General features: G+C 35.0%; 1 protein-coding gene across 1 annotated transcript in view; it reads right to left on the bottom strand.

The window, feature by feature from the left end:
- The window catches only part of LOC124540578 (inositol 1,4,5-trisphosphate receptor), an 84,559-nt gene that overhangs the window by 6,000 nt on the left and 54,890 nt on the right, over positions 1–23,669 (bottom strand). Inside the window, 24 exon segments of the mRNA XM_047118262.1 lie at positions 154–383; positions 1,192–1,372; positions 1,774–1,916; positions 3,127–3,237; positions 3,665–3,788; positions 4,264–4,355; positions 4,809–4,949; positions 8,175–8,277; positions 8,825–8,936; positions 9,782–9,972; positions 10,759–10,901; positions 11,426–11,546; positions 13,474–13,595; positions 14,130–14,292; positions 14,959–15,094; positions 15,446–15,561; positions 15,912–16,115; positions 16,327–16,464; positions 17,025–17,162; positions 18,271–18,352; positions 19,015–19,160; positions 19,683–19,842; positions 21,695–21,742; positions 23,198–23,346. Of these exon segments, the coding sequence (XP_046974218.1) occupies positions 154–383; positions 1,192–1,372; positions 1,774–1,916; positions 3,127–3,237; positions 3,665–3,788; positions 4,264–4,355; positions 4,809–4,949; positions 8,175–8,277; positions 8,825–8,936; positions 9,782–9,972; positions 10,759–10,901; positions 11,426–11,546; positions 13,474–13,595; positions 14,130–14,292; positions 14,959–15,094; positions 15,446–15,561; positions 15,912–16,115; positions 16,327–16,464; positions 17,025–17,162; positions 18,271–18,352; positions 19,015–19,160; positions 19,683–19,842; positions 21,695–21,742; positions 23,198–23,346 (3,294 nt within the window).

Below are 23,669 nucleotides of genomic sequence, written 5' to 3'. Positions count from 1 at the left end.
TTAGATCTCCAACTACCACTACCAATCTTGGGGACTAAGACGTTATGATCCTTGTCACTGTAGTTATACTGGCTCACTCGCCCTTCAACTTGAGTGGGTGGTATTTACCCAGACGACCTTGAGTAAAGCTTTACCACCGAGACCACCACTCACCAGCTGTTTAGGATTCATGTTGTAGAGGATCCTCTCGGCGTTGTTCTCAGAGTCGTTCCTAGATTCCATAATAGCCAGCAGGAGCTTGGAGGCGTTGTTCTTTAGCTCCAGTACGAGGTCCATGCGTGTCTTGCCGAGGGGGTTAATGTCGTTCAATATCAATGCCGTTATAATATCAAGTCCGTTGCTTTCGTGTGTCGCTATACAGTTTTGATTTTCGTGGCAAGGACCTGGAACAAACATTTTGATACGTTTTGAATCATAGTTGTTACTTGAATGGAGTAAATATGCGGTTAATTCAGAAATCTATATTAATATTATAAATGTGAAAGTAATTCTGTCGGTCTGTCTGTTTGTCGCTCTTTCACGACCAAACCGCTAACTTTTTTTTTATGATATAGGTTGGCGGACGAGAATGTGGCCACCTGATGGTAAATGGTCACCATTACCCATAGACAATGACGCTGTAAGAAATATCAACTATTCCTTAAATCGTCAATGCGCCACCAACATTGGGAACTAAGATATTATGTCCCTTGTGCCTGTAGTACACTATGAAGTATGATGTATGAAGCAAATTTAAACTCCAAGAAAAGACAGTGGCTACTTTTTTTGCCTAACACATGATAACCAACACCCTAAAACAAAGCCGCGGGCGACTTCTAGTACAGTCGGGGTAAGAAAAGGTTCATCACTTTAAAGATCTATTTTCGTGTGTTTAGTATGGGCGATAATCTGCTTTACCGATCGAGAATATATGACACTGACATCTTTTGATAATGCAGTAAGAAGATATTATATCTAATTTGAATGTGGAATGACTAATTACGCCATTAAAGAGATTTCATGTTGATATAAAACTAGACGTAGTCCAAAGATGTTACACTATATTAAACCAAGTTATCATAATATGTAAGTTTAATTGTATATGCAGTTGTCAGTTTAGTGCTTTAGTTTCAAAAGGTACTAAGAGTTTAAGGCCTGATATAGGAATGAATTTGAAAACAGATGAAGGTGGTCTGACTGTAGAAAGTATACCTTGACAATACTCTGTGAGTGTTTCTAAGGTCTGGTTGATGAGTGCCACATTCCCTTCGTTGATGTAGAGTCCGAGCAATCCGAGCCCTCCAGTCGTTGATCCGCAGATGCAGTCCAGGAACATGAGGGTCTCGGAGACGAGGTTATAGTTGGACTTGTTGTTTTGGTTGCGAAGGAGGTTCTAGTGAAAGGAGAACACAATATATATAACAAATACTTAATACGTATAGTACGTTACATCTTAGATGCAGCATCAGCAAAATTCGTAATACCGATCACATCCGAATTAAGTACGCTATCCCAAATTATCAATATTTATTTCTTATGTGCATATTATCTTTACACAATCGTAATCACTTGGAATATCATAATATGAACTAATATATTCGTCAATTTGACAAGTCGACATGGTTGAACTGACGCGAGAATTAATAGCCACGAATAGCGTCAAATGGCGCGATAGGGAGCTATATCTATTGATTGTATAAATTGGTGTTATTGAATTTGCCGATGCCGCATCTGAGTTGTGTCGTACTATACAATAATATATTTAATATGAGGATAGTATTCTAAACGTTATACCTGCAGGTCAGGATTGTGGTTCTCGCAAAGCAGCTGTAGGAAACGCAAGATCGGTCGCATGACGGCCACCTTGGCAGGCAGGACGTCCGAATTGCCTGATTCCCGTTTTTTCTCCGCCATTATTTCTTCTAAGACGGTTGTACCTGAATATAATTATGTAGACATTAGATACTGCTGTTCTAAGTGAAGATTATTTTAGACTTTACATATAATGTTTAGTTAAGTGAAGTCACTACACTTGGAAGTGTTTTAAATGAACATTTACACCATGTTTATATTATATCATATAGCTTAGCGGAACAATAGGCCACTTTTTGGTAAGTGGTAATCACTGCCCAAAAACCTTGGCTCTTTGATAAATTATAATGATTCCCTTAATCAAGAATGCACCACCGACTTTAGGCGCTAAGATGTTATATTCCAGTGCCTGTACCTATACTGGCTCACTCACATTTCAAATCGGAATACAAGAATATAAATAATTTCTGGTTGACGGTGGAATTTACGATGGGATGGTAGCTACCTAGTAAGACTTGCAAATTCCTACCACCGATTACCATTTGACGTTGTCATTATTCATTGGTTCAGGGAAAATCTAAAACGTGGTTGCACTTTTTTACAAGGCTGTATCACAATACAAATTGCTACGACGATGATTAAATAAGTCGTAATTATATTTATCGTACCGACCCTCTGCATAGAAGAACTGTCATTTGGTCTTTGGATTTTGGATTACTTAGATGATTTTGGTAACATTTGGCCAGTATCTCTTTGATTAGGTTATCTCTATTATGAAACACCATTTAAGGTCGTAATTGACCATTAAAAGTAAAAATTGTCCAAGGGCATTAACCCTAAACAACGATTGCGGATTTATAACAGGATATAATATGTGTGTGTGTACCAAATCAAATCACATCAATTTTATTCGAGTAAACTTCACAATGAAGCGTTTTTGAATCGTCAATAATCAAATACTACCACCTTTTCGGAAAGCAGCTTCTAGCGAGAAGAAACGGCAAGAAACTCGCATAGTTGCTCTTTTCAAATAAACACATTTACAATGCTGTTATTGACAGTAATTAGCGTCCTATGAAGGAACCCGAGCCTAACTCCAGGCGTTTCTCTCTAAAAAGCACTCTTTTAATGAATAGTATGATTTATTTATTAATTTAGTCTTAATAATATTTTTAAATTTTGAAAATGGTAAATTGATTATATTTTCCGGTATCTTATTATATATGCGTATACCATTGCCCAAAAACGTTCTATTTACCGTATGCAAACGGAAACTGGGGGTTACAAGTTTATTCTTATTTCTTGTATTATATATATATATATATATATATATACCGTGCGACATGGTGTGTATGTCGGAGTATGCGTGCACGGCCGAGCCGCACGCGCTGGACACCTCGTCGTCCATGTCCTCGCCCACCACCATCGGACCCACCACTGCCTTACCTGCGGTCAGATGATGATAAAAATGTTATTGTTTCTATGCATCCCACTGTGAAGAGTGACTTTCCTATATAGAAGTAGTTTTAGATAGCACAAGTAAGGAGCCACCTGACGGTATGTGGTCAACACCACCCATATACAACGACGCTATAAGAAATATAATGTCCTTACCATGTTTATTTTAAGGCATGATTTTTATTCGCTTTGCTAATAAATATTGGTTAAAATGTATTTCATTATCTATAGGTTTTAATAATCTTAACATACTGTAATGATTATTTCATACTATAAATAAATTTATTAATTTTGGACAACATCACATACATTACTCTGATCCCAATGTAAGCTAAAGTACTTGTGTTATGGAAAATCAGAAGTAACGACGGTACCACAAACACCCACTACTACATACACTTAGAGAGTAACTTACCGTCAGTGCTGTTAGACTTTTGCTTTTCCGTAGACGACCGCTTGTCGGTGGTAGTGGTGGTGGTGCTGCTTACAGCTAGGGACCGAATCTCTTGCTGGGCCTCACGCATTTTATCGTAGAATACCTAAAAATCAGATAATCTTGAATTAACAAAGACCTATACATACACATCCTTAGACATAATGACTAGCTGACCGATTTCGGCCCGACTATTTTGAAGTCACCTGAGTATTTAAAAATGTATACACAAGTGTAGTTTCTATTCGATCACTCTCATAATCAGCTGAGACAGCAAAACGTCACAACTGTAAAAGTTCAGACGCACCCACGTCTTTATGTGCTTTCAGAGGCACAGAGGTTTACACAATCCCAACCTGCGCTTTGAACCCAAGAGGACGTCGGCCTTATAAGCTATATACATAATATCGACTATTATATCTCAGCTATATATTATTTATTAACCTGTAATTTAGCGACGCTATATAAATTCCTGACGAAATTATTGCCTTAATATCAATATGGCATACAAATCGATAAAACATGCTCCAAACATTGAATTAAATTAAGTTTCGATGGAAATGTTATCACGTATTATTTACCTTTAAAAATGCTTGCGATATTTCACCATTCTGCAATTTAGTGAAGATGCTGTGTTGAATTATAGGATTACCTCCTTCTAAAAGCGCAATTCCTGTAAATGAGTACATTTAGAGTAAAAATCTTTGAAATACTTCTTGCATATTCGGACCATCTGTAAGATTTGGCGAATGTATGGCTGTAGCATAATATCGTATCAATATACTTGCGAAAATGTAAATTGTTTAAAATTAATGTTAAAGTACAAAGAGGAAAGTAAAGGTTTACAGATTGTAGCAATGAGACAACGAGACAACATCACATACATTACTCTGATCCCACTGTAAGTAGCTGAAGCACTTGTGTTATGGAAATCAGAAGTAACGACGGTACCACAAACACCCAGACCCAAGACAACATAGAAAACTATTGGTAATCTACATCGACTCGGCCGGGAATCGAACCCGGGACCTCAGAATGGCGTACCCATGAAAACCGGTGTACATACCACTCGACCACGACGCAATGGCTTAACTATTAATATAATGAGCAATTAAAGGCAACTCACCAAGCTGTATAGCTTCAAGGAAGATAGCCGGTCGGTTAGTGCTCTTGATGACCAGCTCGACGACCAGGTCGGAGGCGCCCTCGCGGTCCAGGTGCGCCTGCACCTGCGCCAGGCTCTGTCCCGTGCGCAGCAAGACCTTCGCTGCATCACCACACACACAGTCACTATTGCCTCTGATTTTACCACAAATGGTACCACCGTAGGATAGGTTAAGAGTATGATTTAGGCATATCCATAAAGATATTAAATTTATTAATAATACTTAATTAAAATTAAGACTAAATTTATAAATAACTTTTTATGATTTATAGATTTGGACAGACCTCTATCATACTTCTTAAAATTAAGACAATTAGATGTGCCATCAAAACAAAATATTTTAATATCATATAACATAAAGGATAATAATTATAATACGATGGCATTTCTAATGTAGTTTTAAAATTATGAACACCATAAATATTTACATTACTCATAGGAGAAAGGGTCAAAACATTCATAACAATAATTTGTTAATTGTATTAATGTTATTATTCACAATTAACATCGAAGAATCCAGAGCGCTTATAACGAATAGTCTATTATATACCGTAATATAATATATGAATACTATATATATTAATTATTAAGTAATTTCCATTTTTATTATGGCGTAGGTTGACGAACGAGCATATGGGCCACCTGATGGTATGTGGTCACAAACACACATAGACAATGACGTTGTAAGAAATATTAACTATTCCTTACATCGTCAATGTGTCACAGATTTATGTCTCTTGTGCCTGCACTATCGATAGTTTGAATTACAATGGTTGAGGTATTAGACGATATTTTATTATACATTTCTAGTATCAAAATCGCAATATAAAGCGAAGCATCTGTGTTAGATTAATAAGTGAATAGCGAGGGTTATACGCGTTAATCTAATGCATTTGTAATAATATATCTTGTACAATATTTAGTTGATAATGGCTTAGTAGAAATCACTATCGAGTTCAAATCCTGACTAGCTATAATTAATCACATCGTGAGTAAACTAGCATATATAGATTCATATAAACGGCAATATTGTAATACTATTAAAATATATTATAAAGACCAAAATAGTTAATCTTTAGTATGTATCAGTTTTCCAAGTTAGACTAGTTATATTTATAATATTAATGTAGATTATATTAATATTATAAATGTGATAGTAACTCTGTCTGACTGACGCTCTTTAACTACCAAACTACTGAACTGGATTTGATGAAATTTGGTATGAAGCAAACTTAAACTCCAAGAAAGGACAAAGGCTACTTTTTTGCTAAACATATGATTCAAATCAATCCTTCAAACGCTTATGAAGTCGTGGGCATCAAACAGTTTGCTACATATGTATTTTTGTGGTATAAGGGAAACGAGAGAAGGGCTTACCCTGGCAGGACTTAACCAGAATTTTTAATCTGTAAAACTAGGGCGCAACACTTATTTTTTAATTTTCAAAAATAATAATTTAGAAATCAAAGTCAAATAAAATACAAATATAATTGACATTTCAAAAGATACCATATTAATTACATCCATTTAAATTTACCTATAAATTTTTTTAGGGGGTGATTACTTAAACAATGTTGTATATTTTTCTTTCAAACGTCAAAACAATGGAGACAAAAGGAGAGAAATGTATGTTTAACTAGACACCTAGCGGGTGTCTAGTTAAACATACATAATTACCTTTAGAAGTAACGCTGATTATAATGAAGCGAATATAATATCAACGACTATTGTTATATGATTGCATTCTATATATAATGCTATATATTTGAAACGGTAACGTCCGTACAACTAATTTCTGAGCTACGTGCGACATATAAAGCTGGTGACTGGATAAATGTTATGGACCCACCTCTTTTCGGCTGTTGCGGTACAGTGTCTGCTGCGCATGCGCATCGTGGAAACAAATGAAACATTTCTACTAGTATCTAGTTTTCTTAACATGGCCGATTATACTTTATACGAATATATAAGATCTTTTGAATCAATAAAGAAAAGGAATGAGATTTAAGTATATAATTATGTAATATATACTTTATAATTAAAAATAGAACACTGTTATTTTTTTTTACAATCAAGCAACGATAATTCGTTTGATTTATATGTTTGATATAAATCAACGAAAGAGGTTTTAAGTTACATTGTAAAAAATAAGTACACTTTAAAAAATATATAAACAGCCATGTCAAATTCTGAATCATTAAAGTTACAAGATCAAGTAATACGTTCTATTAATCAACTAGTTCTGTTAGGGTTTTAGCATAGAATACTAGTTAAATTAACTAATATCTATTGTGCTGCAATCCTAGAGCTAATGGTGCATAGTAACTCTATTATTTAAGTTTATATCGTTATTTGAGTAACATTAATTTTAACTTAAGTTATCAAATTTAAATCATTCTATTCGTGTACAAAAATTGATTAAATTACAATTAATAATTTTAATTATTGTAATAATTGAAAATTATTTTGTAACATATAATCAAGTTTTGTATGATCCTCATGGACTATAGACGACATTGGCAGGAGGCATAAATATAAATAGATTTGATCTCTAATTGATATTGCATAGTTAGTCAAGACTATGAAATAAATAATTTAAAGTATTAATTATGGATCAAAATCGAAATATTCTTTATACAATGTAGGCTCATAAAACAGTTCCCACTGCTGGGCTAAGGCTTCCTCTCCTAATAAGGAAAGGGTTTGGAACATATTCCACCACGCTGTTCGAATGCGGGTTGGTGGATGCACATGTGGCAGAATTTGGATGAAATTAGACAAATTTAGGTTTCCTCACGTTTTATTCCTTCACCGCCGAGCACGAGCTGAATTGTAAACACAAATTAAGGACATATATACATATAGTGGTGCTTGCCTAGTTTGAAACCCGAAATCATCGGTTAAGATGCACGCGATTTGAACCATATTCATATTATAGTGTTTGAAGTTTGATCTACCATCACAGCATTTATGCAAAGAAATAGCTTTTATAATGTAAATTTAGTAAATTGAATGGTGTTGTATTATAAATAAATATTATTTAATCAAAAACTATTTGTAGTGCACAATGTAGCAGAACTATTACAAACGTCAAGGATTTTTAAATCTATATTTAGTTTATTTTTACACCTCCTGCCATCAGAATGTACATATCGTTTTAACTTACATTATTATTCGAGGCTAAATCATTTAAGTACTCAAGAAGTTATTAACATTAAACACTTACGATTCATTGAGCGGTAAGCTTTGTATTTATTATTATGACATTTTTTTAAATCTTCTTTTAGATTATGTCTTTGATACTATGCCGATATAAAGTGTTCTTACCGCCGGGCCCGTGAGTGACGGCGACGCTGGCGGGCTGGATCTTAGGTTCGGACTTGCGGTTCACGAAGTACTGGGAGAGCAGCTTGTTTCGTAACTGGTTGCCCTGAAAGTGCACATAGAAAGAGATCTTAAGATATACATATATACTAATGTTTTAAATATGGAAGTAACTCTGACTGTCTGTTGCCCTTTGACTGCCGATTGGTATAAAATTGTATTATTCTTAGAATAAAACAAGAACATAGGATACTTTCTTATGCCTAACGACCAACCACTAAAACGCAAGCGAAACCTTAGTCGATTAGTTTTCTTTTTTTAATATACTTACAGTGAATTAAGAAGGCCACGGAATCATATGCGTGAGGGGGGGGGGGGGGGCTTTGTTAAATAGTCTATATCTGCTGTTATGCTATATATCTGCCATTTATCGAGGAGGTGGGTTGAACATAAATTTATGCTATTAAAATAATTGTTTTATAAGTATCTAGAATATCGCTAGTTCGTAGCAGGACACACTGTATATATTATATGTATATAAGAATTTATTATTACATCAATAATAAATTTAAAGGAAACACTCTTTTTTCTCTAATTTTTTGCGACATGTCTAAAATATCTGTTTATAAAAAAGCAGTGTGTGTATTTCATACCTTCTCTCCATATTCGGGATCGACGGCCATCATCTCCCGCAACGTCCGCAACACTTTAACGCACAGCTTTTCTTCTTTCTCTTCTAGAAGCTTTTCTGTATGACGTATTAACCTAAAATCATTTTGTTTCATTATAAACTACACAAAAAAGTCTGTTATCGTTTATCGATATAATTCCCTCCTTATTAGTTTCTCCAACTCTGATATAACCTTGTAACGTGCGTAAACGGCATCTAAATAATGCACACATAATGTAAAAAAGACACTCGTCCAAGTTTTCACAAAATCAAAATAAACTTTATTCAAGTAGGCTTTTACAAGCACTTTTGAATCGTCATTTAACAATTAAGTGAAGCTACCTCCGGTTCGGAAAGCAGATTCCACCGAGAAGAACCGTCAAGAATTCAGTAGTTACTCTTTTTCAACATTTAAAAAATACAGTCATATCAGTTAAATACAATTATATATGTATTTAATGTATCCTGCCTGGAAGTCAACAGATACTAATTCCACGCTTTTTTATCATCTATAAAATCTCGTATCGAATAATATGCCTTTTTTACCAATGTTTTTTTTTTACACACGATTTGAATTTACGAAATGGCAAAGTTAAAAAATAAAGATAGGGAAATAGTATAGTTATTCTGGACGTTTTTAAAATATCTTAGTGTATTTAACATACCTTTTTTTTTTTAATTTTAATTTTATTAAGTGTTTGTTTATTTTTTATGCTCTTTAATTTTTATCAATTTTTACATTATTTTTTTTCTTAATCTTTCTACTCATGTTGTTGTAATTGTGTGTTAATTTATTTTTGAAACAGATATTGTAATTGTTGTGGCTACTTTAAAAAGCTTCACATGTTGGCTGTTTTCGCATAGTTATTTTACATTTGTCATTAAAACATGTAGAAGCTGCTAGTGGTCCTAAATAAATAAATAAAAAAAAAAAAAATACCTCGATATAAATATTCCGCTGGTATCGGGGTGCGTGAGCTCCCCGGGACTGGTGAATAGCCGATGCGGCTTGTACAAGATGTCCACAAGCAGAGACTGCTCGGCTTGCAGCAGGGGTCGCAGTTGCTCCTCCAGTAGCGCCACTATCTCTTGCAGGCCTTCCATCACTGATCTGTCGTTTTGGAGGTTCGTCTGAAGTGGGAGAATATTCTATAAGACTTTTGAAACAATTTTTTTTTGGAGAGTCAATTCCGCTTTAATAATAATAAATATTGGACGACAACACATATATTACACTGATCTCAATATAAGTAGCTTGTGTTATGTAAGTCACTTGTGTTATGGAAAATCAGAAGTAACGAGGGTACCACAAATACCCAGACCCAAGATAAAATAGAAAATTAATGATTTTTTTTCTATATCGAGTCGGCCGGGAATCCAACCCGGGACCTCAGAATGTCGTACCCATGAAAATCAATGTACACACTACTCGACTACGGAGGTCTTCAATTTACATTTTATTTAGAACCATAGAGATTATATGACCACAGATATTGTTGCTACCTTTAGTCACAGAATTACCCAACAGTACTATATATCAGAGATATTATTAGTAACAGCCTGTAAATTTCCCACTGCTGAGATAAGGCCTCCTCTTCCATTAAGGAGAGGGCTTGGAACATATTCCACCACGCTGTTCCAATGCGGGTTGGTGGAATGCACATGTGTCAGAATTTCGATGAAATTAGACACATGCAGGTTTCCTCACGATGTTTTCCTTCACCGCCGAGCACGAGATGAATTATAACACAAATTAAGCACATATATAAAGTGGTGCTTGCCTGGGTTTGAACCCGGAATCATCGGTAAAGATGCACGAGTTCTAACCACTGGGCCATCTCAGCTCAAGAGAGAGATATTATTATTGACGACAAGGTTCTGTCAGAATAGCTAAGACGTATAATGTTGGAGTGCAACCTGTGAAGCCATCTTCTCGAGCTTGGAGGTCTTGGAGGCGAGCAGCCACTTGCTGGTCTGGCGGGAGAGCGCCGCCGCCTTCTCGAACACGGTCTGGATCTTGGCCTCCAGCTCCAACGGAATCGCTATACTGCGACTCTTAGCTGTTAACAAACTCAAAATCAACAAGGAACATATATATTTTTTCAAAGAACAAACCGGACCTTTCAAAAATTTCATCGTGTAAAATTATATTTTAGCAGACAACGCAAAATTTTTATATAGTGATATCACAATATTAAACAAAAAAGTGTTACTGAATAAATTATTTACTTGACTAATTTATTTTCTTTTGATTGTTAAGATTTTTTATAAAAAAATGTTGCTTATTCGTTACCTCTCGCTTTTTAAGACATAGTAGTACGAAAATCACCTGATATATAGTTAATCCTATGGATAATTACAATAATAGAGGGCAAGCAGGCGCGTTGGCATTTCTGATTATTTTTTCGAAGGTTTTCGAATCGTATCAGTACAGTTTCATGTAAACGTCTTTAACTGTATTTAGATTTGATGAAAATTCATTAAAATTGTTAACTAAAATTTAAAAAAAGAAAACAAGAAAAAGTTCATAATGCTCACCGACTTAACAAAAAAAGTAATAAGTACACAAACTCATAATGCTCACCGACTTCGCTGAGAGTGCGTATGCATTTCTCAACGTTGAGCTTCTGCGGCGGAGTGAGCCAAGGGCACTGGTAGATCCGGAACGTGGTTTGGAGCAGCTTCACGAATATTGACTGTCGGGTCTGTGGAGCGGATAATATTGTTTAGTACGCATATACGCACGCATAACAACGTACATTAACTATATTTATATTTTGCCTTCATACAAATAAATGGTGTAGTTAAAATGAAATATAGGATAAATATATTGTCTATTGACATTCCGAATCAGTGATAGTTATTATCGATATTACTTTGAAACATTCATGTATTTGAAGTAGAAAACATAACAATTTCGTAAAAATAAAGTAATAGGAAATCATGTCTCTGGTTTTGATACTTACACCAACAATTCCAGCGTCCGACATAGGAAATAGAATATAAAAGTTAATTCGAATATAAATATAGTAAAATATCGTAATAAATTTTCAAACATAGAGATTATAGCAAAATTAATTTATTTGATGAATATTAATAGTTAACGAGCACTGCAATGTCATATCAGTTGACTTTCGTAAATTATTAAAACAAATATTTTAATATTTTTGTAAGATTAGTGCCTCGACATTGTTTGTAAAACCTAGGTAATGTTCTGTTTATTTTTTTTTTAATTATTTATATATTATTACATAATTTTCTTCATCAAAATATAGATTGTATTTTTCATTATTTAATTGAATTCGTAATATTAAACATTAAAATAAAAACATACTATACCAAAAGAAAATGTTTAAACTAGCCCTAATATATATAGTTATTAACATAGCATTTGTGTAATTACATCACAACTAGCAAGATCACCAGTGGCAGGAATATATAGTCGTTTGTAAAATCAATCTCAAAGCTACATATAAAGATGATTTATGTGAGAATTCACGTTACTACAGGGAGCATAATGGTATACTAAAGTCGTAAGAACCAAATTTTCAACATGAAAATAACTACTATTTAATTATTTTATGTTAAAACTTAAATTGTATTTTATCTCTTCTTAATTGAATGTATTTGTTTTAAAAAATAATAGCATTTAAAAAGTTACAGAATCCAAACTTAGTAATATAGTAAAAACTACTTGTATCGTTTATTTAAAAAAAATATACAATATATAGATTTTATTCGTAGGCTATTATTTTATAGCTTAAACTATTAGGTATAATGACAGAAAGAGAAATAAATAGTTTTAAAATACAATTAGATACTCTTGTAAAGATAATCATCATTTTTCTATTGGTTTCGGTTACGAATATTTTTTATATTTCCAATGTCCTCTAATCAATAATACCACTGTAATATTGATCGAAACGATTATCCGAGTTTCGGTTATGTTTAAAGATCTCCATAACATCTCTGATAGATTGTTTTATCAATGAACTAGTACAGTGTAATACACTATAAAAACATACAACTATATAATATATGTCACATCGTGGACGCCTAGCGGATATACCAAACAGATGTAATACTCACTGGATCCTTAATAGGAACACGCGTGGATGTGAACTTTAATCGCGTAAATAATTTGTTCCTTCTTACATCTTGTGTTACCTTACGAGACACAAAACTCATTATCAAATGACTAATATGTTTATTGACATATATATATTATGATGTCAAATTCAGAATCTTTTAGATTAATCCTAAAGATATAAAAGAAATAAAGGAGAATGCGAAATGATACAGACAAACATTTTTTTAACCGTTTCAAAGTTAAATCAAAATTTTAGATATCATTCTCTCATCCATACTTAAGGGGTAATAGGAGTTAAAAATGCTTTTCCAGATTTCAAAATATATATAATATACAAATAAGTCATTTTTTCCTTTGAACGGACTTCTTTTAATTTTCAAAAGAATCGAAACCGCCTTTCATCTATACCTATCCTGCTCACACCTAAACTTGATCAGTATTATTATAAGTAGTATGGTGGAGAACAGTCCCTCCTCTATATCTGTCCTACTCACTCTTAAGCTTGATCAGTATTATTATAAGTAGTATGGTGGGGTGGTCACCTGCACGGTGGTGCTCTGGTCGCTGAAGGGCGAGTTGAAGAAGGTGCAGATGGTGTGCACGAGCACGTCGGTTACGTAGTTGACCCACGCCTGCCGTGCGCCGCCCGCCACGCCCGACACTCCTATACATTTGTGGGTCAGCGGGGCAATTCATTCAGTGTTCAAATGTATTGGAAATATTGGACATCACAAACATTACCCTATGTAAGTAACGCAAAGCAAAAATCAGAAGTAACGAAGGTAACCAACATCTAGACAATATAAAACACTAAACAACTTTTTTTTTCTACGTCGTCTTGACCGGAAATCGAATTCGAGTTAGGTGACAGCGTTCTTTTCTGTCTATTTTAAGATTACATGCTTTTATATAATAAAATATTCAGTAATTTTTTTTTAATAACAGGTAGGTAGGTGGACGTACTAATGGGCCACGTGATAGTAAATGGTCACTATCACCTATAGATACTTTCAACGTAAGAAAATTTAAATCAATCATTCACATCAATCAATTAATTTAGGAACAGAGCAGATATGCCCCGTGTGTTTGTAGACACATTGGCTCATTCGTCTGTTAAGATGTAGAATGTATGACAAGTGGATGGTACCCAGATAGGCTTGCAGTCTACCACCAAGTAAATACGAAACAAGCATTTCACCAGGTTCGGAAGCCTGCGGCTCCGGCTGTAGGATGGCGAGCATGTCTTGCAGGAAGGAGCGCTCGAACAGGTCCCACATGTAGTTGCTGGAGTATATCTCCTTCATCTCTACCTCGGTGTCGATGTAGCAATGGTTCAGGAAACCCACATATGCTTCTTTCACCTATATGAAGAGAAAGGACTATTTGTAAGAATACTTTGATCTATAGAAAATTTTAATTAGTTTTTGTGTTTTAAAACAAAGGAGATGTTCCAAATTTGTATAGAGCTCTGGACATGTCCATGAGCACATAATTAAAGGTTACAAAAAAATTAATAAAACTTAGATTTAACGTTTTTTTTTTCATGAATTACACGTTGTTTCCGTGTACATTACATTTTTCGCGATTGTATATAGCAATTTTATTAGTATGTCATTAAATGGCGTTTATTATATTGTCAAAATATCTAATTGACAAGTTTAATTAATTATGTAGTGTTATTACTTTAAAAACATTAACCTAAAACTGTAAATGTTCCTAATTTTTAATATCAGTATAAGATAAAAAATGATTGTTATTTTTTAGGACTTAGTATGATTTTTAGCATTGATTTATATGGTGCTCATTGACATGTCCAAATTTGGAACATCTCCTTTGATTTTGGATTTAAAGAATGAAAAATATAAACATATGTGCACTATCACTAACCACTCGTTCATTTTATCAAATGAATTTTTGATGAAAGAACACGATGACTTTGTGTTTAGTGAAAAACTTAGCTTACAATTGTTTAAGGTTTGACTTAATATGTTTGTGGGACAACATATATATAGTATGTTTCGCTTCACCTCAGGGATACAGTCCGCGTGAGTGATCATGGCCACGATGTCGTCCAGTGGCAGCAAGCTGTGGCACTTGATCTCGGTGTACACGTTCTTGCCCAGAGTACAGCACGTCAACAGCTTTACGAGGTCTATATGGTATCTGGTTACAGTTAAGAAATTGGAGGTATTTACGTTTTTTATCCCTATATTTAGTTAGAGGCATATTTTAATGCATATGTTTAGTGAAATTCTAATATATCTGAATTTTATAGCAATTTATCATTGAAAATATTTCAATTGCGACGACGAAGTTGTAGGATACAGCGAGTCTGTAATAAAACTAGATATAACGGATTTGAATCGCGTATAGTCTACCCATGATCACGAACGCTGTAAAGTGCTGGAAACGTCGGGATGTTAAAGATAATTAATATAAGCGATTCAAATCCGTTATAACTAGTTTTATTTCAATATGTAATAAAGTTTAGACGATACAAGGTAGTGTACTAACGTCAGAGCCTCCGGCATCTCGCCCGTGCGCTTGTACTGGCGCATCATCTGCAGGAAGTAGTTGAAGGACACCTTGTCGTTGTAGAACACCAGCACGTCCTCGCCCGCGTTCACCATCTGCAAGCGGGCGGGGCGGGTCAGAGGGCGCAGGGGGGGCGCGCGCGTGTGTGTGTGTGTGTGTGTGTGTGTGTGTGTGTGTGTGCGCGTGTGTGTGTGTGTGTGTGTGTGTGTGTGTGTGTGTGTGCGCGTGTGTATGTGTGTGCGCGCTCGTGTGTGTGTGTGCGCGCGCGTGTGTGTGTATGTGTGTGTGAGCGCGCGCGTGTGTGTGTGTATGCGCGCGCGCTTGTGTGTGTGTGTGTTTGTGTGTGTGTGTGTGTGTGTGAGAGAGATCGTGTGTGTGTGTGTGTGTGTGTGTGTGTGCGTGCGTGTGCGTGCGTGTGTGTGTGTGCGTGTGGGGGGGGGCGCACCTCCTGCATGACGAGGTCCTGGCTGCGGCGGATGTGCTGTCCGCCGGCGCGCACGATGGTGCGCAGGAATCGCAGGTATGCGGGGCGGCGGCCGCGCGCCTCCACGCAGTGCACGAAGTGCGCTGCAACCTTCTCGTTGCCCTCGTGCGCGCACAGCGCCGCGTTCTCCGAGAAGATGGCGCACACCGTCTGCGCCTCGCGGATCTGGGAAGAGACGGACGCTTTGAATTCCCTTTTTTAATTTTACTCTGTGATGTCTGATCGTATCCGGTTACGTCGTATTACAAATTTTCATAATTAGTGACTAGGGCACAGGGACGGACGCTTTTGTTTACTTTTTTCATATTATTATTGCAATGATTGATCGAGTCAGATTAGTTCGTCCTAGGCATCTTCGCATTGTACGACTCCTTACCCCAGCGTTGAGGAATAGGTCCAAGTGCTTGTGTAAGATGGCCTGGTTCTGCTGGTTGCCGTGGCAGAAGTGTTGGAGGAACTCGTGGGCGAGGGCGAGTAGCTCGTCCATCGCTGCATCGTCTTCGTCGTGGGGAACCTGAGTAATAGACAACACAAATATAGTACAGCCAGTATTGCCCTTTTATTTTACTCACAAATGTAGTTAAAATTATATTTTAACTGCATTTGTCTAACACGGTAAGCCTCACTAACTCAAACTAATTTCACTAAGCACATGGTCGTATATTTCATCATCGACTGCTACCAACCAATACTCATTTAGATAAAGTATAATTTTATTAGAATATATTGTTTATTTTGAGTCATGAGTCGAGATGGCCCCGTGGTTAGAACATGTGCATCTTAACCGATGATTGCGGGTTCAAACCCAGGCAAGCACCGCTGATTCATGTGCTTAATTTGCCTTTTTAACTCATCTCGTGTTCAGCGGTGAAGGAAAACATCGTGAGGAAACCTGCATGTGACAAATTTCATAGAAATTCTGCCACATGTGCATTCCACTAACACACATTGGAACAGCGTGGTGGAATATGTTCCAAACCTTCTCCTCAAAGGGAGAGGAGGCCTTTAGCCCAGCAGTGGGAATTTACAGGCTGTTGTTGTTGTTTATTGTTGTTGCTCATTGCACATGTGGACCTGCAACAAGTCGAGTACGATGTTGTGCACGCCGATATTGCGCAGTAGGCGCTGTTCGTGACGGCGCGGCCGGCCGGGCTCGCCCTCGCCGCCGCTGCTGTTGCCTTGCGTGCAGTACTTGATCATGCGCTCAAGGATCTACAAACAACAATCATCCATGTGAATTTACTTGAGTTAGACAAGATATTTTGAATTACTTGAGTTGACGACCCGTTTTAACATCAGTTAGACCGTGTTATAACGGTTTTCCAATTATCAAAAGGGTGATCTCTTTTGATTATTGGAAAACGTGACAATGCGTCTAAAGTATGCATTTTCTAACGGCATTTATATTGACTTATTAATAACTCATACGATATGCAACTATTTAAATTTGAATTATTATAAAATTAACATTGAAGTAGGTACATATTATTATTTTATATTTAATTAATAATTTTGATGTCTCTTGCAACTTAATCTTATTTACTTTTTTTTTTTGTATCTCAATTATTCATGCATGCTGTGATAACCTGTAATTGGAAGTGCAACTAATTCTTAGTCTAAGAACATCTTTTATGCAATTACTAATGTTGTAACTTCTGTTGGTTGTACCTAAATAAATAAATAAATAACTCGCAACTCAGTGGACTGAGTTGCGAGTTATTAATAAGTCGCGAGTTACTATTTAATAAGTTAGTATTTAATAAGTTGCGAGTTACTAATAAGGTGGACCTTATCTAATCGTAAGTCTGAAGTTTTCAAATATCCTTTAATCAACTATAAATTACTGATGACATATTCAGTATCTCATTTGATTACATTATCCAAAAGAAAAAATATTCACTAAGTACGATCTTATAGTACGACACAACTTAGATGTCGCATCGGCAAAATTCGTAAAACCGATCACATCCGAATTGAGTACGCTAGCCCAAATTATCAATATTTATTTCTCATGCGAATATGATCTTTGCACAAACGTAATAGCTTGTAATATCATATGAACTAATATATTCGTCAATTTGACGCGTGGATTTACATGCATTTGCTTTCTCTGACGCGAGAATCTATAGCGACGAATAGCGTCGAATGGCGCGATAAGGAGCTATTTCTATTGGTTGTGTAAATCGGCAGTAATCGGTTTGAATTTAATTCCATTGCATTTTCCGATGCTACATCTAATTTGTGTCCTACTATACTAAAACCTGCTGTATATATACTGTTTAATCTCAAGCTACAATTATTATATATTTTTAAGTTTTACCTCCTTGATCTTGTTATATTCGTTCATGTGGTCATGTTTCGTTGACCTTGAGGTGTCTAAGACGTTGTCGAGGGACGCATTCCTTTCCAGGACTGCTCCACCGGGGCCCACTGTTCCCTTAATATCTAGAAACAATTGAAGACTGTATAAGTATAAAAAGTAGCATTTTGTTAACCAAACCGCATTGGAGCAACGTGGTAGAATTACCTCAACGGCATTCTTCTTAAAAGGTTCCAGCCTAGCTTTGGGATTTTATGTAATTACTAACAACACAATTCACCCCTCCAATTAAGTCTAAAGGTGATAGGAGTGGGAAGAAACAAAAGAGCAAGGTCAAGATCAAGCTGCGAACTTTTACATGGCTAGGCGACCAGTAAGCTACTGCACCATGCACAAATTTATATAAAGTCACTTTTTTATATTATAGGTTGGCTGTCGACCGTATGGACCAAATGGTAAGTGGTCACCAACACCCATATACCATGACGCTGTAAAAATTAATAACCATTACTTACATCGCCAATGCGCCACCAATCTTGGAAACTAAGATGTTATCGCCCCTGTGCCTCTAGTTGCACTAGTTCACTCATCTTTCAAACCGAAACACAACTATACTGAGTACTGTTATTTGGGGGCAGAATATGTGATCAGAGGTTGGTACCTACCCAGGCGGGGATGCCCAAGCCCTACCACCAAGTAAAATAATTATGTTATTAATTTCCTTTTTTGCATTTATTTTGTAACTTACCACTATGATCGTCCAACGCTCCGGCGCGACCTTTATTAAACACCCACAGCTCAGACTTTTCCACGCTCTGCCGTAACACGTCCAAGTCAGCTTTGATTTGCTTGTACGATTCCACGTCTGCGTCTGATACCAGGAGTTGTACCTGAAGTTTAATAAATAGTTAGTTCGTTTTTGTTAGTGTGTATGTTATATTATAGAATTAGTCTAGTGTTAAGTCGCCTTTATACAAAAATCTCGTGTGTCGATCCAAATATGGGTGACCCCTCATTAGCCTAAGCTTTCTTTGTGTTATGTTAAAATCTCCTATTGGTATCAAATATGATTTGAACCACATTAGAGGATGTCGACGGATTGACGGAATAATTTTTAACAACATATATTTTGACGTTAATTAATTAGTCGACGTTAGTTCAAGCGTGTCATTAGCATTTTATTTTATATCAAAAACTAAATTAAAGATTATGAAAATAAACTATTTGGAGCAGGAACTTTTTTTTGTTTAAATAGTGACAGTGTTGACATATTACATACATAGTTGGAGAAATATTGCTACACTGCAAAATTTATTTCTACAAAATATTAAGAAAGGAAAAATCGAGAACACAATATCTTGCATCGTACATATGTATAAAGAGATATTTGTAGGAAATTATGTAATGCTTACTTGTTTAAAGGCTGCCAGGACTTCTTGCCTTTGGCTGAAATGTCTGAACAGCAGCGCTAAGGCCCCAGAGACAAGAGAGGCTGAGGCCCCTTGGGAACACAATTGCAGTAACACGCGAAGGACCATACGACCCCCGCATTCATCCAAGTCCAATCCGTCTCTGGAATTTATTACATATATATGTTAGAGGATTACAATTTCAAAGCACTTGATAGCACTCGGATTAAATACAAGTGTGGTTATCAACGAGTTAGTGATATTAGCTAAGACAAAGCCCAGTACACGAAACATTAGTGGTGAAAGCATTTGGGATACCGCAGCATGCTGTCAAGCAATTAATACTTTGTTAATACTAATTTACAACATCAATAAAAATATTATTACCAACTATGTATATCTCATTCACTTATGTTACTTATCGAGAAATTTCCGATATTGTTTCATGAAAGTGATTCCTTTGAGTATATATCTTATTTGGCAACGTATAACAAATGATCCTTTCTAGGAAAGATTAATGTTGTAGAAACCGCGAAGGAAGAGCCTAAAGAGAGTGAGGAGTAATAACTGTCGGCACTATATGTACCATTTCCCTGACTTTGTATTTTTTAAATGTTGAAAAAGAGTAACTACTGAGTTCTTGCCGGTTCTTATCGGTAGAATCTACTTTCCGAACCGGTGATAGCTTCACTCAACTGTTAATTAAAAAGTGCTTGTAAAAGCCCACTTGAATAAAGTTTATTTTAATTTTAATTTTGGTCACCAGGTTTAGGAGCATTTTGTACCAAGGAAACTTTATAGCTTGGAAGGTAGCAAGGGTAAGGCAACCGTAGGGGTGGGTTGGGCTAGTTTTTAGTGGATATTCCTGTGTACCCAGCACACAGGTTGTATGTTAAGAAAGATGAAGGAGCGTTTTCCAAGCTAGAATAAAAAGAACTATAGAACTAATCAGAACAGAATAAAATACCATTCATAGCCAAAGTTAAAGTTGTTTGTAAATAAACATTTGTCATACGTTTTTCGTCAAAGGATTCATCAGAAAGAAGTCAATCATTCCTCACAAAGTAAAGTAAGTGAAAACGGAATAGTTGTTATAATGTGAACACTTACGGTTTATTAACATTAATAAACTAAGTGAAATATTTTACAGCAGGTACTTTTGTAGGACATCAATTTCAATAATCCTCTATAAGTTTTCAAACGCTCGTATTTTCTGCGTTTGACGATTTTTCTTTGTACACAAAATAGAACATGCACAATTACAGTTAAACACGATTATTCACACTTGTAAATTGAACATTAATATTACTATTTATTTTTAAACACAGTGGTAAAACACACAGTCGAAAAAAAAACAAAACTTATTTATAGGTCGCATATGCTTGATACAATTATTTTTTCCAACATTAACGATTACTTTGACCTCAAAAAAAATACAAATTGTTATATATTTTACTTTAAATAATCTTGAAAGAAACTCAATTTTAATTTGATTTTGATAGATCATGGCTTTCAATTAATCTAAAGTGAAATTAAATTACTAAAGAAACTAACATAAGAATTAACAACATTAAATGCTTAAATATATATATACAAATATGAACTAAAACTAGTTACTGTATAAATCTTGACCGCGTGGAATGGTGGCAAGAATGCTAGCAGCATTTCCCCGTTGAATCGCAATTCCGATCCTCTGGGCAAAAAACGAACCAGCCCTCCTGTCACCAGTGGAGGCAATGAGGCGAGGTGTTATACTTTTGATGAAGCTTTTTGCACCACTACTCCAAGGGCCAAGAAACTTAGTTTGAGACGAACTAATGTTCATTACAAATCTAACGACGATTAAACCAATTCAACTTTTCAAGTATTCACCTGAATTTAACTCATATATCAGATTAATAGCTATGTTGTCGTTTATCAAAGCAAATTCAGCGTTGTTCTAATACATATAGAGGCGAGTTTAGAACGGTCATGCTATGGCATGCATCATGCATCGTATAGTAGATCTTACTAACAAATCTACATTTTTTGGAAGACAGTTGTCAGGCACAGTCTGTATTGCTCTGAAATAATATATTTTTTTTTATTAAAATGATACCAACACATTTATGTAAATAATTATATATTTTTTTTAATCATGTAACTACATTATTAAAGTCGAAAAATGATGCGTGTTTCGGAACGTCGGAATTCAGAAAAAAAAAATCATTTGTACCTTCTATACTACTACTATACTGTAAAACAAATTGTATTACATCACAAATATTAAGCATGTATATTTAAAGTCCAAATAATGTCTTGGTTTTTAAATGAAAATAAAATTGAAGAATCAAATCTCATTTTTTATATTATTTAAAATTAATTTATCAATTAAATTAACTATTTTAATACTAGCAAGTAAATTTTAATCATCAATAGTAGGAAGAACATTTTAATTTTTTGTTATAGATGATATTAACTACATCTACAAATTTGTTAATAAATAGAAAATTATTTAAGAAATAGCACTAGAATCTATGATAAAAATAGAAAGATGCATTACCCAAAATTAGATAATAGTGTTTTGATTATGAAAAGTGTTAAAAGCTACTGAAATTATTAACTACAATGTAATAACTACATTTTAATTAATTTGACCGACCACCTTTGTTATATGTTAGTGACAACATTTCAATGTTATATTACATAATGATTACAATAAATATTTAAAATTTAATTTTTAATTATTTCTAACATTCCGTACTTTAAATAGATTATAAAACACGAAAGATGGAAATACTTTTATAGAATAAAAACTCTAAAGGAACAATTAAGAAACAGAAAAAAATATTCGCATGGTACAAATTAACCGCATAAAAATGATTTTTGTTATTTTTTTCATAAACTTAAACAAACATATATACATGTATTTGTTAAATGAAATATTTGTATAATAGGTAAGAAAACAATGTGTATGTTTAAATAAGGATCCTAGCTAACTACTCTTCGAATTATTTTCCAAGTAATATAAGCGACTTCTAGCAGTATAGCTAAGATTTTGCCTTGATTTTTATTCAACATTTTTGAATCATTATAAATAAAAACTTTATCAGTATTGCCAGCTTTCAAATTAAATGTTAAATTTTGGCTCACATATTTTAAGAGCAATCTGTTTGGTGGTAAAACGATTTGTATTGACAAAGTATTGCTATTTCGCAATATATTATAGATTATACATGTTTGTATGGTGAGTAAGGCATAGACAAGATAAGAGACAAAACATATTAGTTACCATTGCCGATAGCGCATCTACTATCATAAGAATTACGATTACCAACATCTATTGGTGATGGTGACCAGTTATCAGATGACCAAAGAGCATGTTAGTCGTCTTAGTAAATAAAAAGATTAACACAATTTTGAATGAGTTTCAAAATGTATTTGTGACATTTTAATTGCGCGACTTTTATATAGTAATTAAAATATGATGATACATAAAGTTTAATATATTATGTACTAGTTTGGGGTGTTGAACTTACCGACAACTGAATATGCCTTCAGCCTGCAGTCCAATGGCTTCTACGTCAGCTCTGCCGATGTTATCAGCTTTATCGGATTGCTCGAACTCCTTCTTAAATATGGACAGCAGGCAGCTGATACGGTAATCCAGTCGCACGTCGAGAATGAACTAGGAAAAGTATATGACCATCGTTGAGTAAGCCGAGATGGCCCATCGTTGTGTAAACGATGAATGCGGGTTCACTGAATATTCATGTGCTTAGTATATATTTATAATTAATTTCGTTTTGGGGGTGAAGGAAAATATCGCGAGGAAACCTGCATGTGACTAATTTCATAGAAATTAAGCCGCATTGGAACGTCGTGGAAAATGTTACAAACCTTCTATTTAAAGGAAGAAGAGGTCTTAGCAAAGGAGTGGGAAATTTACAGGCTGTTTTTGCTGTTGTTGAGTCATATTAAAGTTTAAAATTTTTAGTAATCTTAACAATA

Source organism: Vanessa cardui, chromosome 25, assembly GCF_905220365.1.
Source record: "Vanessa cardui chromosome 25, ilVanCard2.1, whole genome shotgun sequence".
NCBI lineage: Eukaryota > Metazoa > Arthropoda > Insecta > Lepidoptera > Nymphalidae > Vanessa > Vanessa cardui.
The sequence above is the reverse complement of the archived record's forward strand: the minus strand, read 5'-3'. Positions and strand labels throughout refer to the sequence as shown.